The 16,210-nt window shown below is 48.2% G+C and overlaps 2 protein-coding genes across 5 annotated transcripts in view; both read left to right on the top strand.

The window, feature by feature from the left end:
- Positions 1–23: 23 nt before the first annotated feature.
- Positions 24–4,574, top strand: wnt16 (wingless-type MMTV integration site family, member 16). The gene is made up of 4 exons (XM_047575324.1): positions 24–487; positions 1,580–1,806; positions 2,616–2,947; positions 3,022–4,574. The coding sequence occupies exons 1-4, from the start codon at positions 351–353 to the stop codon at positions 3,472–3,474; spliced, it is 1,149 nt and encodes a 382-aa protein (XP_047431280.1). The 5' UTR covers positions 24–350; the 3' UTR covers positions 3,475–4,574.
- An 89-nt stretch (positions 4,575–4,663) lies between these two features.
- The window catches only part of stab2 (stabilin 2), a 23,941-nt gene continuing 12,394 nt past the window's right edge, over positions 4,664–16,210 (top strand). For 3 of the 4 annotated variants that reach the window (XM_047575480.1, XM_047575481.1, XM_047575483.1), the window contains exons 1-33: positions 4,664–4,783; positions 5,622–5,746; positions 6,552–6,667; positions 6,977–7,062; positions 7,170–7,236; positions 7,306–7,401; positions 7,539–7,661; positions 7,762–7,961; positions 8,075–8,202; positions 8,282–8,415; positions 8,960–9,039; positions 9,135–9,284; positions 9,557–9,700; positions 9,781–9,843; positions 10,082–10,198; positions 10,272–10,325; positions 10,398–10,478; positions 10,872–11,024; positions 11,537–11,596; positions 11,690–11,773; positions 11,859–11,945; positions 13,098–13,209; positions 13,288–13,468; positions 13,555–13,648; positions 13,713–13,871; positions 13,954–14,049; positions 14,136–14,228; positions 14,303–14,353; positions 14,447–14,580; positions 14,660–14,759; positions 15,359–15,436; positions 15,516–15,605; positions 15,820–15,927. In XM_047575480.1, the coding sequence (XP_047431436.1) occupies positions 4,703–4,783; positions 5,622–5,746; positions 6,552–6,667; positions 6,977–7,062; positions 7,170–7,236; positions 7,306–7,401; positions 7,539–7,661; positions 7,762–7,961; positions 8,075–8,202; positions 8,282–8,415; positions 8,960–9,039; positions 9,135–9,284; positions 9,557–9,700; positions 9,781–9,843; positions 10,082–10,198; positions 10,272–10,325; positions 10,398–10,478; positions 10,872–11,024; positions 11,537–11,596; positions 11,690–11,773; positions 11,859–11,945; positions 13,098–13,209; positions 13,288–13,468; positions 13,555–13,648; positions 13,713–13,871; positions 13,954–14,049; positions 14,136–14,228; positions 14,303–14,353; positions 14,447–14,580; positions 14,660–14,759; positions 15,359–15,436; positions 15,516–15,605; positions 15,820–15,927 (3,525 nt within the window). In that variant the 5' untranslated portion in view covers positions 4,664–4,702. Of the gene's footprint in view, positions 4,784–5,621; positions 5,747–6,551; positions 6,668–6,976; positions 7,063–7,169; positions 7,237–7,305; positions 7,402–7,538; positions 7,662–7,761; positions 7,962–8,074; positions 8,203–8,281; positions 8,416–8,618; positions 8,889–8,959; positions 9,040–9,134; positions 9,285–9,556; positions 9,701–9,780; positions 9,844–10,081; positions 10,199–10,271; positions 10,326–10,397; positions 10,479–10,871; positions 11,025–11,536; positions 11,597–11,689; positions 11,774–11,858; positions 11,946–13,097; positions 13,210–13,287; positions 13,469–13,554; positions 13,649–13,712; positions 13,872–13,953; positions 14,050–14,135; positions 14,229–14,302; positions 14,354–14,446; positions 14,581–14,659; positions 14,760–15,358; positions 15,437–15,515; positions 15,606–15,819; positions 15,928–16,210 lie in introns of those variants that run through there. The other variant, XM_047575482.1, reaches the window with a different exon arrangement.

Below are 16,210 nucleotides of genomic sequence, written 5' to 3'. Positions count from 1 at the left end.
TGAAAAACCTGAAAGAACAAAGGGGTGGGGGGGCTCAGGTGAAACTGGTCTGAATGTGGCCCCTGAATCAGAGAGGAACCCTCAAACCGAACCTCCTCCTCTTCACTTCCACCTGCCCTCATGGCTAATAACGCCTCTGATCCATCCGACCAATCAGAGACCAGCTCTGACGTCAGAGGCCGAGCTGTCCAATCAGGGGCGTCCTGGTCCACGTCTCCTTTCTGGGTAAAAACTTCTCTCCAGGTGAATTCCTGCATCGGACCAAACGGACCGAACCAGCGAGGATGAGGCCGAGGCCGCTGCGCCTGTGACGGGCAGACTGAGCCGTGGAGCCCCGTGGATGAAGAGGGATGGAGCCCCGGACCCGTGGAACCTGGAGCCGTGGAACCCGGACTGGTGGAACCTGGAGCCGTGGAACCCGGCTCTTGTGCACCCTGACCCTGCTGCTGGTGTCCGTGTGTCCGCTGTGCTGCAGAGGAAACTGGATGTGAGTACGAAGCAGAGTCCCTTCAACAAACCACCGCTTTTATTCCTTCAGCTTAAAATCCACAGGTTTTATTTTAGTCTTCCAACCAAACTTCATGAGGAAAAAATTATAAAGAATCTGTGTAGTTTAATTAAATAATAATAATAATAATTAGTTGTTTACAATCTTTAACAACGCTAAGGATGCGCATGCGCAATTCATTTAGAGAACGTTAATTATCAAAACTTTATTTAACTTAATTCAGCTGCTCAAGGTTTAATTGAGTTGATAAAGAAACTGATTTTAATGATCCACGCGGGAAATGACTTGGCTGCACATAAAAGAAACACTGAATAAAAAGAATGACAAAATAAAGTAAGATCTAGTACAATAAAATAAAATACTCTAAGCCAGAAACATTAACATGGAGCAACTCAAAACTAGAATCTGTAACTTCAGTAAATTAATTACATGATATTTTATATCTGTTGTATTTCTAAATGTGATTTATAAGTTTATTGTTTTCCTTTTATTTTTTATCCACGTTCTTGTTGTACTTTTATTTGATCATTTTCTCTGCTACATTGTTCTCGTCTTTGGATATTAATGTTTTTATTTGCTCTGACTGGAAATAACTCTGGTTCTGCTTCTGTTGGTTTGACCCTCATCATTTTAAAATAATCCATTCAAAAACGCTCGAAGAATAAACACATTATTTTCTACTTTTTTTTTAACATAAATCCTTTAATCAACTTCACTCCTGATCATAAATAAATTTAACCTCTTTAACCCTTTTCCCAATTTTTTGTTAATTTCTTTTAACATTTTTTTGTTGTTGTTGGATTTAAAGGGTTGAAATTCAGCTTGTTTTTGCTGCGTTTCTCTAAATGTGATGTTTTGTGAATGGACCTTGGTCCTTGTTCCCCGGTCCCTGGTCCTTGTTCCCTGGTCCCTGGTCCCTGGTCCCTGGTCCTTGGTCCCCGGTCCTTGGTCCCTGGTCCTTGGTCCTTGGTCCCCGGTCCTTGGTCCCCGGTCCCCGGTCCTTGGTCCCCGGTCCCTGGTCCCTGGTCCCTGGTCCCTGGTCCCTGGTCCCTGGTCCCCGGTCCTGTGCAGGTGGCTGGGGGTGACCTCGGCGGGGGTCCCAGAGAAGCTGGTCTGCTCCAGCCTCCCTCTGAGCCCCAGGCAGCTGGACCTGTGCCTCAGGAAACCACTGATCTGGTCCAGCGTGGCGGACGGAGCTCGGATCGCGGTTTCCGAATGTCGGAGTCAGTTCAGACACGAACGGTGGAACTGCTCCACCACCGAGGACCCGCCGGGGTTCGGCCCCGAGCTGACCAGCGGTGGGTGGTCAATACTAGTCAGTACTAGTTACTACTAGTGAATACTAGTAGGAATACTAGCAGAAATACTAGCAGTAATACAGGTTTTAATAGTACTTAATACTAGTAAATACTAGTTAATACTCGTTTTAATAGTACTACTAATACTAGTTAGAATTATATTTCTTGGACTCATTAAACCACAATGTACTTTTTTCAGAGCTGTCTCTTCATTTTTTCTGATGGCGCCCTCTGCTGGATGACATGTGTAACCCAAGGTCCCATTCTCAGACCGATTCTATTCAGTTTCTACGTAAATGACCTGAAGTTTGGCCAGATGTCTTGTACTTTATGATGATGATAGAAACAAAACAAGGAGCTGCTGCAACGTCATCAGCCTGTGTCTGTTTACTTTAATATTCTTGACGAGACCGAACCTTCATGGGTTTGTCTCAGATTTAATGTTTTAAATGTTCTTGTTAATGTAATAATAATTCATTAATTAAATGTAATAGTAGCTGGACTACGACTGAAAACTAGTCCAGCACTTTTACACAGATGATTAATGCATCATTAGGGTCATCGTTAGGGTTAATTCAATAAACCACTAAACGAAACAAACAGAACTTAATACTAGTTAATTTTAGTTAGTATTAGTCAATATTAGCTACAATTACTTAATTAGTTAGAATGATATTTAATATAATCAGATAATTTAATGATGTTTAATGAACCTTCTCAGAGTCTTTTACTGTTTAGAATCAATCAAGTCAAATCATGACAAGTTTCATTCATTCATTCATTAACAGACTTTCACTGGTTGCCCACAGGAACCAAGGAAACGGCGTTTATCTACGCTGTGATGGCGGCGGGACTCGTCCACGCCGTGACGCGCTCCTGCAGCCAGGGCAACATGAGCGAGTGTGGCTGCGACGCCCGGCTGAAGGGCGGGGCCCCGGTGGCTGGGGGCGGGGCCCCGGGGGCTGGGGGCGGGACCCCGGGGATGGGAGGCTGGCACTGGGGCGGCTGCTCCGACCACATCCAGTACGGGATCTGGTTCAGCCGCACCTTCATGGGCAACACTCTGAGAAACGAGTCCAGCAGCCGAGGAGGGTTCACGCTGAGCACCATGAACGGGCACAACAGCGAAGCTGGACGCCAGGTACCGCTAGCCTGCTAGCATGCTAACATGCTAACATGCTAACATGCTAATGTAACAGTGTCTCCGTCCTGCAGGCGATCGCCAGGACGATGTCCATTGATTGCCGCTGTCATGGCGTCTCTGGTTCCTGTGCGGTGAAGACGTGCTGGAGGACGATGGCGCCGTTCGGCCGAGTCGGTTCGTACTTGAAGGAACGATACGAACGCAGCGTTCAGGTGTCACACCGGTCCAGGAGGAAACTCCGGAGGAAAGACCGCCTCCACGTCGACAAACATCAACTCATCTACTTCAACAAGTCTCCAAACTACTGTGTGGAGGACCGGCGGAGGGGCGTGGCCGGCACCAGGGGGCGCCGCTGCAACCGGACGTCCACCGGGCCGGACGGCTGCAACCTGCTCTGCTGTGGGAGGGGCTACAACACTCACGTGGTCAGAAACGTCCAGCGATGCGAGTGCAAGTTCGTCTGGTGCTGCTACGTCCGCTGCAGGCGCTGCGAGAGCATGAGCGACATGCACACCTGCAAATAACATCACACCTGGACACAATATAACAACACACCTGCAAATAACAACACACCTGGACACAATATAACAACACACCTGCAAATAACATCACACCTGGACACAATATAACAACACACCTGCAAATAACAACACACCTGGACACAATATAACAACACACCTGCAAATAACAACACATCTGCAAATAACAACACACCAGGAACTAAAAGGAGGGCTGGTTCTGGTTCTGGTTCTGGTTCTGGTTCAGTGACAGCTGAGAGGTTTGTTTATTTATATTAAAATTAACATGAAAACTACACAAATAATTTCCTCTGTTTTAATTAAAGACATATTTAATAATAACAATATATTTCAAGAATCTCAACCTGAGTTCTTTAGGTTCTAGTTAGGGTTCCTAAGGTTCTGGTCTAGTCTGTTCTCCTCTCTGCTGTCTCAGGGTTTTTCTCATCCGTGATGACAGAGCAAAAAGTTTCAGCTTCTTTTTTACGCTCCAGGATTTCCTGCTATTCTAAACCTGAACGGGGTCTCAGGGGACTCAGAGTGGACTCAGAGTGGACTCAGAGTGGACTCAGAGTGGACTAAAAGTGGACTCAGAGTCAACAAGATGATGATCTGAGTCCTGGAGAACGTTAAATCTCTGAAGGTGAATCTGATCATTTATCTGGAGTTTGATTTTAGAAACGAGTTGGAAAAACACGTCCTGGATCCAGAGATCACAACTGTGTTTTACATACAGCCCATGAACTAACCACACAGCCCATGAACTAACCGAGATGTGAATATTTGTGTATTTGTGTGTTGTGTATTGACAGCTGTTTCATTTTGAATGTGTGTCAGTAAATGTGATGCTGTAACAACGAGGGGTCGAAATGAATCCTCATTTATTTATAACTTCATCATCGTGTGGTCGGTGTCTTATAGACCGAGAGTAAAGCAGAGGAAGTTTTTAGACTAAAAGGCAGAAACATATAAAGCTTGTGTACTCATGTATTTGTGTGTTTGTTTGTTCTCATAAATGACGTCCACACTGAAGACGCTGGACCTGTGAGTGGGTTTTGTGATAATAACGATTAGATCTGAGTCAACTCAGGTTTTATTTCAGGACAAAGTGACAAGAATGAAAAGCTCTGAGTCAGCGGATTACAGAGGAAACACATGAGAGGAGGAGGAGGAGGAGAAGGAGGAGGAGGAGAGTCTAAAGAGTCGGAGGAGGTCTGAGGCTGGATCAGACGACATGGAGCTCCGACAGAGTTTACAGCTGCTGCTGGTTTCACTGCTGATGATGAAAGAAGTGGAGACGTCAGACGCTGCTCAGGTAAATATTCTGGCTCATGTTTATATGTGTTGATATGTGTCGGACCAGTTCACCTGTTCATCAGAAACAACAAGAGTTTCATTCTTTCTCAATTCAACCTTCTTTTTTTTTTTTTGAAACACAAAGATTTTAATATTTTCAATAATCTAAATGCACACACACACACACACACACACACACACACACACACACACACACACACACACAGGAGGCTTTTGTGGGTTAGTAGCCTGTCTATTCATCCATTCATCCATTCATTGATCTGTAGACGTTTCCAGAAGCAGTTGCAGCTGTTAGGATGTTTCTGAGCTGATGAGGGATGAGAGACGCTGAAGGTTCCAGTTTCCTGGAGGATGTGATGGAGCTGATCAGTAATTACTCTCACTTCCTGTTGACACTTTCATTCCTGAGTCCGGACACAGATCTCAGCCTGTTCACTCTCTGAAACCATTCATTCATTCATTCATTCATTCATTCATCACTCCTCAGTGTTAACAAACCTCCACATATTTAACTTCTAAGCAGCTAAAGGCCTCTCTCACATTGGCTGATGTTCATGTTGATGAATCCACTCAACAACCAAAGACACTGCTCTCTGTCCACAAAGAACATGTGGGACAATGTTTAGTGGACAGATGAGACCAGAGTAGAATAGTTTGGTTTAAATGTTTGGAGATGAACCAACACTGCATTCCAGCATCAGAACCTCATCCCTCCATGAAACATGGGGGCGCTAATGTCCTGGGTTCTACCAGAGTATCTGGTAGAACTCCTGGCTCCATGTTCCACTTTTAGGACGTGTTTTGTGTCATGTTTGCGTCACGTTTGTCTCCGTCAGAACTTCTGCTCCAACACCACGGTTTTGAGGACTCGGACCTCGTGTCATTCGTGCAGAATCAGCGCTTTGACCCCGTGTCCTTCAGGGTTCAAACAGACTCCAGGGTCCAACGCCATGAACTGCAGGTGAGGACGTCGTCATGTGATCAGTGACTTGAGCAGCTACATGCTACAACACTCTAACACATGCTACAATTTGCTACATGCTAAAACATGCTACATGCTACAACACTCTAAAACATGCTACAATTTGCTACATGCTAAAACATGCTAACACATGCTACAATTTGCTACATGCTAAAACATGCTACATGCTACAACACTTTAAGACATGCTACAATTTCCTACATGCTAAAACATGCTAACACATGCTACAATTTGCTACATGCTAAAACATGCTACATGCTACAACACTTTAAGACATGCTACAATTTCCTACATGCTAAAACATGCTAACACATGCTACAATTTGCTACATGCTAAAACATGTTACATGCTGAAACACTCTAAGACATGCTACAATTTGCTACATGCTAAAACACTTTAAGACATGCTACAATTTCCTACATGCTAAAACATGCTACATGCTAAAGTACTCTAAGACATGCTACAATTTGCTACATGCTAAAACATGCTACATGCTAAAACACTCTAAGACATGCTACAATTTGCTACTTGCTAAAACACTTTAAGACATGCTACAATTTCCTACATTCTAAAACACGATACATGCTAAAACATGCTACATACTAAAACACTCTAATACATGCTAAAACGTGCTACATACTAAAACACTCTAATACATGCTAAAACATGCTACATACTAAAACACTCTAATACATGCTAAAACGTGCTACATACTAAAACACTCTAACACATGCTAAAACGTGTTAGATGCTAAAACGTGCTAACGTGAGCATGCCTGCTGCAGGTACGAGGTCAGGACTTCTAGCATGACGCTCAATATCAGGGGCTGTTCCTTCGAGTGCTACAAGGAGGTGGAGCTGAAGACCTGCTGTCCAGGATTCTGGGGTCCAGACTGCATGGGTGAGTCCACCAGAACCAGAACCAGTCAGTTGGAGAGACGATTCTGTTTACACTGAAAGGGGGGTCCTGAGGCCTCCAGGTGACTCCTGATTCATCAAGTCCTGGTTCCTGCAGGATGCACATGGTCCTGCAGGGACCAGGACTTCCTTCCTCCCTCAGACACTCAGTCAGCAGGAATTTATCTGCTGACACCAGACAGAAACCACGAGACCAGTCCCCCTGTCCCCCATGATCCCCGGGACCAGGGGTAGATAGGGGGGGTCCCGGAGGAGGACTGATGTCCATGTTGTTGTCCTCTCTGTGGTCCAGGGTGTCCTGACGAGGACGGTCGTCCCTGCAGTGGTAGAGGATCCTGCTCTGATGGTCTGGGAGGAAACGGGACCTGCACCTGTCAGGTAACGCACCCCTGGAGGGTCTGGATCCTGGTCCAGGTCTAGGCCCTAATGACCCAGACCTGGACCAGGATCCTAGTGGTCTGACTCTGGTGGTCTCTGTGGTCCAGGACTTCTTCTCTGGTTCAGCGTGTGAGGACTGTTCTTCAGGACGCTACGGAGACACCTGCAGATCAGGTCAGGACGTCCCCCCCCGTCCCCCCTGTCCCCCCTGTCCTCTGTCCTGATGTGTCCTCTGTCTTCCAGTCTGCTCCTGTGTCCACGGCCTGTGTAATTCTGGACGGACGGGGGACGGTCGCTGCACTTGCTTCTCTGGATACAGAGGTCCCTCCTGTGATCAGGGTCAGTCCTGCACCTCTACAGGTCCAGGTCCAGGTCCTGGTGCTGGTGCTGGTCCCTGGTCTAGTTCCTGTACCAGGTCCTGCACCACCACACCTCTGTAGGTCCTGGTCCTGACCCTGGTCCTGGTTCTGTTTCAGAGGTCCCGGAGTGTGCGTCCCTGGGGTGCCGGGGGGACTCCCGGTGTGTGGAGGAGGCTTTGACGGGGCGCCTGGTCTGCCAGTGTAACCCCGGATTCCAGAAGTCCGGGACCCAGTGTTTGTGTCAGTCCCTCTTTCTAGAACTGGATCAGATGTCTCAAATGTCTCTGTGTCCACTATCCGTCCCTCCGTCAACACATCCAATCTGTCTCCGTGTCCTCAGCCATTAACCCATGTCTCCGGTCCGTCTGCCATGTCCACGCCTCCTGTGTCCACACGGGTCCAGACCAGCACCAGTGCACCTGTAACCAGGGATACAGAGGGGACGGCCGGGTCTGCATGGAACTGGACCCGTGTCAGGACCAGGACCAGGGGGGCTGCTCAGCCGGGTCGGCCCGGTGCGTCTATGATGGACCGGGGAAGGTAAGGTCTAGGGGGCTGGGTCAAGTTCCTGGTCCTGGTCTAGTTCCTGGTCCTGGTCTGGTTCCTGGCCTAGTTCCTGGTTCCTGGTCTAACCCCTCCATGTCTGTGTCCAGTCCCACTGTGAGTGTCTTCCTGGTTTCGAGAACCTGCTGAATGGCCGCTGCAGCCTGAAGGACTTGTGTAGACCAGATTCCTGCCACCAGAACGCCAACTGCTCCACGGTGGCGCCAGGACAAGTCGAGTCAGTTCCCGGTTCCCGGTTCCTGGTCCTTGGTCGTCTGGTTCATGGTCCCCTGTCCTCACCTGTCTTCTGTCCCCAGGTGCACGTGTCTCCAGGGTTACCTTGGTAATGGTAAGGTCTGCTACGGGGACATCATGGAGCGCCTGAGAGACCTGAACACGGAACCAACAGGGCCCTGGAGGAACCAGCTGGGAAACGCCATCAGTCTGTTCAGTACGGACCCAGGAACTTTACTATCAGACACACCACAGAATCCACACGACCCAGGAACTTTACTATCAGACACACCACATAGTCCACACGACCCAGGAACTTTACTATCAGACACACCATAGAGTCCACACGACCCAGGAACTTTACTATCAGACACACCACAGAGTCCACACGACCAGGAACTTTACTATCAGACACACCACAGAGTCCACACGACCCAGGAACTTTACTATCAGACACACCATAGAGTCCACACGACCCAGGAACTTTACTATCAGACACACCACAGAGTCCACACGACCCAGGAACTTTACTATCAGACACACCACAGAGTCCACACGACCCAGGAACTTTACTATCAGACACATCACAGAATCCACTTGACCCAGGAACTTTACTATCAGACACACCACAGAGTCCACACGACCCAGGAAGTTTACTACCAAACACACCAAAGAGTCCACGTGACCAAGGTACTTTAGGGACCCCACTGGTGAAAATGTTCCGTTAGACCTGTAGAGAAAAGTTCCTCCCTGTCTTCCAGGTTCTCTGTCGTGGTCTCTCAGTAACTTGGGTCCATTCACTGTGTTCGTGCCGATCAATAAAGGGTTCAGAGGAACCACGGTGAGTTCACATCAAACACCGCCTCTGGAATACAGGACCGGTTGTAGACCGGTTCTCAGGTGCAGGAGCTGGTCTCAGGCTGGTTTTCTTTCCAGGTGAAGACGCTGACGTCAGACGCCTCCAAAGCCAAATACCTGTGTAAGATGCACCTGGTGGCCGGAGTCGTGACCTTTGAGTCTCTGAAGAAAACCGACGTCTTCTACACCCTGACGGGAAAATCAGCAGAGACGGACACTTCAGAGGGGGTGAGAGTCCACCAGAGTCCATTAGAGTCCACCAGAACCATTAGAGTCCACCAGAACCATTAGAGTCCACCAGAGTCCACCAGAGTCCATTAGAGTCCATTAGAGTCCACCAGAACCATTAGAGTCCACCAGAGTCCATTAGAGTCCACCAGAGTCCATTGAAGTTCACCAGAACCATTAGAGTCCACTAGAGACCACCAGAGTCCATTAGAAACCACCAGAACCACCAGAGTCCACCAGAACCATGACGTCTTCCCTTTGTCTCCTTCCAGGACTCTCAGACTAAAATCCGGATCCACGGCAGCAGGAAGAAGGGTGTGATCCTCCAGGCCGACGTGGTCGCGTCCAACGGGATGATCCATGTCATCAATAAGCTGATGGATAGCGTCTCCCCCACGGTGGAGGGGGACTCTCAGGTGGACTCAACGAGACCTCTAGTTTGTGTTCACACTGTAACCGATGGACTGGTTCACTGAGATTCATGTGTTCATCACAGGAAAACCTGATGAAGATCATCTCCGACTACGGGAAGTTTGACAAGTTCAAGTCTTTATTGGAGGTAACGTCCCAGACTGGGTCCAGGACTGGGTCCAGGACTGGGTCCAGACTGGTTTCAGAACTGGGTCCAGTCCTGGGTCCAGACTGGTTTCAGGACTGGGTCCAGACTGTTTTCAGAACTGGGTCCAGTCCTGGGTCCAGACTGGGTCCAGACTGGTCTCAGGTCTGGGTCCAGACTGGTTTCATTGTTTGGACCAGTACTGAGCCGACCTGGTGTCTGCGTTGTGATCCTGACCCAGAAAGCCGAGCTGGCGTCCCTCATGGACCGTCCGGACCCAATCACCGTGTTCGTCCCCAGCAGTGAAGCGTTTGAAGCGATGCCTGAGGGTCACCTGCAGTACCTGAGCAGCCCCGACGTAAGCTCCACCCTCCACCACCCTGAGGTTCCCACCCCCAGCCTCCATGACCATGTTCCTTCTGGTTCCTCAGGGTCACCACAAGCTGCTGGAATTCCTCAGGAACCACATCGTCCCGTCCACCATGGTGAGTACGGCGCCTCCGGCCCTGAATCCCTGAACCAGTTCCTCTGATGACGACTCAACTGTCCCCGTTAAGCTGGAGGTGTTTAACGCTGTGTCGAGCCCCCGACTCGTGACCATGGCCAATCAGGTCCTGACCATCAACGTGACGGAAAACGTGAGTCTCAGCCGGAACCATCCATCCATCCATCCATCCATCCATCCATCCATCCATCCATCCATCTATCAATCAATCCATCAATCAATCAATCCATCCCCTAAAATTTTTAAAGAATCAATACACGAATACGTGGATGGTTAAGATTGAATCAAAAGCCAAACTGAAAAGGTGGATCTTTATAAATATCAGGCAGACGGGGACAAAACAGAACTGTGGGTTCTAGTTCTAACTCCACTAGCAGGAGACCTGAGGGCTCCACCAGGTCCACATCTGGTGAATAAGCTTTAGGAGGATGTTAACATCTCATCACATCTTTAGTCCCCGTGTGCTGGTTGCTGTTTATGTTCGTGTCGTCCGTTGACCTGAATGTCTTCACGTTCACGGGTTCAGGGTCAGATCCTGGTGAACGGGGCGGCGGTGCTGGAGGCGGCGGTGGAGGCTAAAAATGGACGTCTCTATGTGTTGGATGGCGTCTTGACTCCGTCCTCCATTCAGCCTGTGCTGCCCCACAGGTGTGACGTCACAGAGTCCAAGAGCATCAAGGTGAATTCAACAGCAGCATCTGGTTTAAAGGACGTCAAAGATTTACATGAAGTAGTGACGTCCAACCAATTAACCAATTACCACGTGTAAACAGATTGTAACCAGATTCATTCATTCAGATTAAATCTTCTTCGAGTTTAATCTCTACTGATGCGTTTCATTGTTGAGGAAGGGAATATATCTGCACTGAACGAGTTGTCCCAACACCTTCAACAATTTCAACAACTCAACAACTTTTTGTGTCTTTATCAAGCCAACATTTGTCCACATGAATGTGTCCTGTCCCTCCTCTTCTAGCAGCTACTAAGACAAACTAACTTGGGCTTGTTGATGGTGACGGTAACTCTACTTGGACAAGCTGAGAGACGTTCATTCTGCTGCAGATAGTTCATTGAGTTAAAGTTTGTAATCAGATTAATCACGATGATGGATTAATACACGTGAACATGTTTTTGTCAGCCCTAGTAAAAATTACATTTGATCTTGATGTAAACGTCTTGTCTGGTTTCCAGGGACGATGTGTCAGCTGTTCTAAAGTCCATCAGTCCCAGTGCTCATCTGGAGTTTATGGGGTAAGACGTCTCACTCTGAGGCTTTTTTCTGGGGGTCTATGGGGTAAGACGTCTCACTCTTTATGTTTGTGGCGTCTGTGTCATTTGATTCAGGGCTCGTTCACCTTCGGATGTGTTTACAACGACGGCTTGATCCCGATGAGAGGCTGCTCTCCGCTGTGCAACGTTACGCTGACGGTACATGAGCACATGACAACACTGCAGCACATGACCTCCTCATCACCAACGATGCTAATGTGTTATAACGTGTTCACATGCTCAGACGGCAGCGTGTTGTCAAGGTTTCTACGGCCCAGACTGTTCCCCCTGTCCAGGTGGACACCAGACACCATGCTCCGCCCACGGCCAGGTGACGCTACGCATCAGCGACAACACGTCGACAACACGTCGACAACACGTCAGCAACACGTCAACAACATGTCAACAACACGTCAGCAACACGTCAACAACACGTCAGCCACATGTCGGCAACACGTCAACATGTCAACAACACGTCAGCAACACGTCAACATGTCAACAACACGTCAGCAACACGTCAACATGGCAACAACACGTCAGCAACACGTCAATATGTCAACAACACGTCAACAACACATCAGCAACACGTCAACGACACGTCAACATGTCAACAACACGTAAACAATACGTAAACAACCTGTCAGCAACACGTCAACATGTCAACAACACGTCAGCAACACGTCAACATGTCAACAACATGTCAACAACACGTCAACAACACGTCAACAACATGTCAACATGTCAGCAACATTTTAACAACAAGTCAGCAACACGTCAACATGTCAACAACACGTCAGCAACACGTCAATATGTCAACAACATGTCAGCAACACGTCAATATGTCAACAACACGTCAACACACATCAGCAACACGTCAACGACACGTCAACATGTCAACAACACGTAAACAATACGTAAACAACCTGTCAGCAACACGTCAACATGTCAGCAACATGTCAACAACACGTCAGCAACATGTCAGCAACACGTCAACAACACGTCAGCAACACGTCAACATGTCAACAACATGTCAACAACACGTCAACAACACGTCAACAACATGTCAACATGTCAGCAACATTTTAACAACAAGTCAGCAACACGTCAACATGTCAACAACACGTCAGCAACACGTCAATATGTCAACAACACGTCAGCAACACGTCAATATGTCAACAACACGTCAACAACACATCAGCAACACGTCAACGACACGTCAACATGTCAACAACACGTAAACAATACGTAAACAACCTGTCAGCAACACGTCAACATGTCAGCAACATGTCAACAACACGTCAGCAACATGTCAGCAACACGTCAACAACACGTCAGCAACACATCACCATGTCAACAACACGTCAACATGTCAACATGTCAGCAACACGTCAACATGTCAACAACACGTCAGCGACACATCAGCAACATGTCAACAACACATCAACATGTCACCAGTATGTGAAACTGTGTGTGTCTTGTCCAGTGTCTGGACGGTATCGAAGGAAACGGATCTTGTATTTGTGAAGCGAACTTCCGAGGCTCCCGCTGTCACTACTGCTCCTCCCCCGACAGATATGGACCAAACTGCGACCGAAGTAAGTCAGTGGTAGTTTGTGATGTCACACAGGTGGGTGTGATGTCACAATGATGTCATCTGACTCACGTGTCCTCAGCGTGTCCCTGTGTCCACGGACAATGCGACAACCGCCCGGATTCCGACGGCCGATGTAAAGCCGACTCGTGTCTCGCTGGTTTCACCGGACGATTCTGTGATCGACGGACGGCGCCGTGCGGCATTCAGCCTAACTTCTGTCACGCACACGCTCAGTGCGACTTCAGCCAGGGGACGACCAGGTGAGTACTCCGGTTCCTGCCATCTGGTTCCTCCCTTTCTTCTCCTTCGTCTTCGTCAGTGATCCGGTTGTCCCGTCTGTCTCCAGGTGTGTCTGTAACCCTGGCTTCCAAGGTGATGGTCTCACCTGTGTGGAGTCGGACCCCTGTGCTCCGCCTCTACGAGGAGGCTGCAGTGTGAATGTAAGTGCTGTGATTGGTTGACTGTGGCTGTGTGTCGGACTCTGACGTCTGCTGCCCCCTGCAGGCCAAATGTGTGAGGACGGGTCCAGGGACACACTCCTGCCAGTGTCTCAACGGGTGGATGGAGGACGGAGAAGAGTGTCAGCCAATCAACAACTGCCACCGTCCTGACAGAGGAGGTTGCCACGCCAACGCCACCTGTCTCTATGTGGGCCCTGGACAGGTGACTGGCATCCAACTCACTGATTGGCTGCTGTTAACCTGAGGGTGGAGCTAGAGATAACGTTGTCTTCTTCTGCGCCCAGAGTGACTGCTCCTGTAAAAGCGGCTACAAAGGAGACGGACGAGACTGTGAACCCGTCAACCCGTGTGTGACCACTGAGGGAGGCTGCCACTTCCTGGTCAGCTGTCAATCAAACACATGTCAACAACGTGTCTGGTTTGGGTTAAAATCTGAGACTCTAACGGGACTTGATGTTGTCTTCAGGCCAGCTGCCGCCTGCTGTCGTCTCAGTGGACATGTGTCTGTGGGGACGGATATGTTGGAGATGGACATGTCTGTTACGGGACAGTGGAACAGGTGAGTGATGATCATATTGGTTTTATATTTGTATTTAGTCTTGCAGCCTGACTCTGGACTGCCGCTCATTTCAGGAGCTCATGACTCTGCCTGAGGCCTCGGATTTCTTCATCACCTGGATGATGGTCAGTGTTTCTACCTGGGACAAGTTTCCTTTCTCCTGCTAGCTGCTGCTAGCTGCTGCTAGCTGACTTGGAGCTATGTTTATGTCCTTTCAGGATTCCAGTGTGATTCGGTCCCTGTCCGATCAGAATTTCACCATCCTGGTTCCATCGTCGGTTGCCGTTTCTAAAATGTCTTCAGAGGATAAAACCTTTTGGACCACGGAGGGGAACCTGCCGAGTCTTATCAGGTCATCTCTGAACGTCGCCTCTTTCTGCCATGGTGTCATGAGTTTGTATAACGTCTGTTGTCTGTTGTCTGTCCGACAGGAACCACATCCTCCTCGGTAGCTATCCGTCGTCCAGCCTGAGCAACATGTCGTCTGTGACATCTCTTCTCACAACACTTCCTGTTTCTACAAGCAATGAGGTAAAATGACCTCATTATTGACTGAGTGGGGACTCTAGAAAACAAACGGATAACTGAGTGGCTGGTTGGTGAGCGGTCTACCAGAGAAAAACACTGGAAACCATTTTCAGTAGATTTCTGAAGTTCAGGGAGGAGAAAAAGTTGTCAGAGGAAACATCTGCTCAGGAAGCTGCACTCTTCTGACCTCTATCATTGTTTTACTGAAAGCGTCTCACTGTCTCTTTATTCCATAAACCTCCAAAACCGGTCACGGATACAGTGCATCACAAAAAGTCTAAAATCACTGGACACCCTGTTAGAACCGGAACCATTAAAACCAGACCAGTCACACGATCCTACAAGACCCCCTCCCCACAACCACAAACAGGAAAACCAGGACCAGGTCCAGCAGTCCAGCTCCTCTGATCCCTAGAAGGGCTGATGTGATGGTTGTTGGACTCATTTTGCATTTTAATCTCATTTGTCTTGTTTTGTGTATTTTGTTGCTTGTGTATTTTGTGTGTTTTTAAATTCCCCCTTGCAAAGAAATTAAGTGTTAAGTGTGTGAATTAAATTAAACTGAACTGATGTCCATGTCTTTGTTGGTGTCTTTGTGTCAGGTCACAGTTGTCGGTGGAGCGACCATCACCACCTCAGACGTAGTCGCTAGTAACGGGCTAATCCACATCATCGATAAGGTACGATACAAATGAAATGCAAACGCAAAACCAGGACTGGTAGTGACTGATTCTGACCTAGACCTGATCCCGTCTCCAGGTTCTGGTTCCAGACAGGATGCTGAGTGAAAGTCTCCTGACGACGCTCAGTCTAAGGCCGGAGTTCTCGCTCTTCAGATCCTACCTCATTGTACGAACACAGAAAATCCTCCCATGATACAATGCATCTCCTCACCCTAATCTAGACCCGTAACCCCACCATGTCCCCTAACCCTAACCCTAACCCTAGAAGCCCAGGTCCAGGTCTGAACAGGTTTTAACCCTCAGTAACAGAGCTTTCCTCCACATCTTGTTCTAGAAACAGGAGCACCAGGCAACTGTTTGAGGTGTTGTGTTTTGTTCAGGATTACAATTTGACATATGAGATCCAACGGGCCGACGACTTCACCGTCTTCGCTCCGACGGACGCTGCCGTCAAGGAGTACCTCCACGAAATGGCTGCAACCGCTCTGGTACCGATCTGACCTTTTAAACTTAAACTGGTTAAGTCCAGCCCTGATTATAAGCTTTGCCAAAAAGGAAAGTCTTAAATCTGCTCCTCTTCCTAGAAACTCTAGGACCTACAAGTAGATCTGAACTTTGAGATGGTTAGTGATCTGTTGGGACAATGTGGATGTATGAGGTCTTTCATATATGATGGGGCTAGGTCTTTCAGGACCTTGTATGTAAGGAGGATTTTAAATTCTGTTCTAGAGACATGCTGTTGAGACATGCCTTTCATTTTTTACGTACATG

Source organism: Mugil cephalus, chromosome 22 (assembly GCF_022458985.1).
Source record: "Mugil cephalus isolate CIBA_MC_2020 chromosome 22, CIBA_Mcephalus_1.1, whole genome shotgun sequence".
NCBI lineage: Eukaryota > Metazoa > Chordata > Actinopteri > Mugiliformes > Mugilidae > Mugil > Mugil cephalus.
The sequence above is the reverse complement of the archived record's forward strand: the minus strand, read 5'-3'. Positions and strand labels throughout refer to the sequence as shown.

Excerpts from the sequence above, each read along its gene's own strand:
- wnt16 (XM_047575324.1), top strand. The coding sequence starts at position 351 with ATGGAGCCCCGGACCCGTGGAACCTGGAGCCGTGGAACCCGGACTGGT. Across the intron at positions 488-1,579 it reads TGCTGCAGAGGAAACTGGAT|GTGGCTGGGGGTGACCTCGG; the intron begins GTGAGTACGAAG and ends GGTCCTGTGCAG. Across the intron at positions 1,807-2,615 it reads CGGCCCCGAGCTGACCAGCG|GAACCAAGGAAACGGCGTTT; the intron begins GTGGGTGGTCAA and ends GGTTGCCCACAG.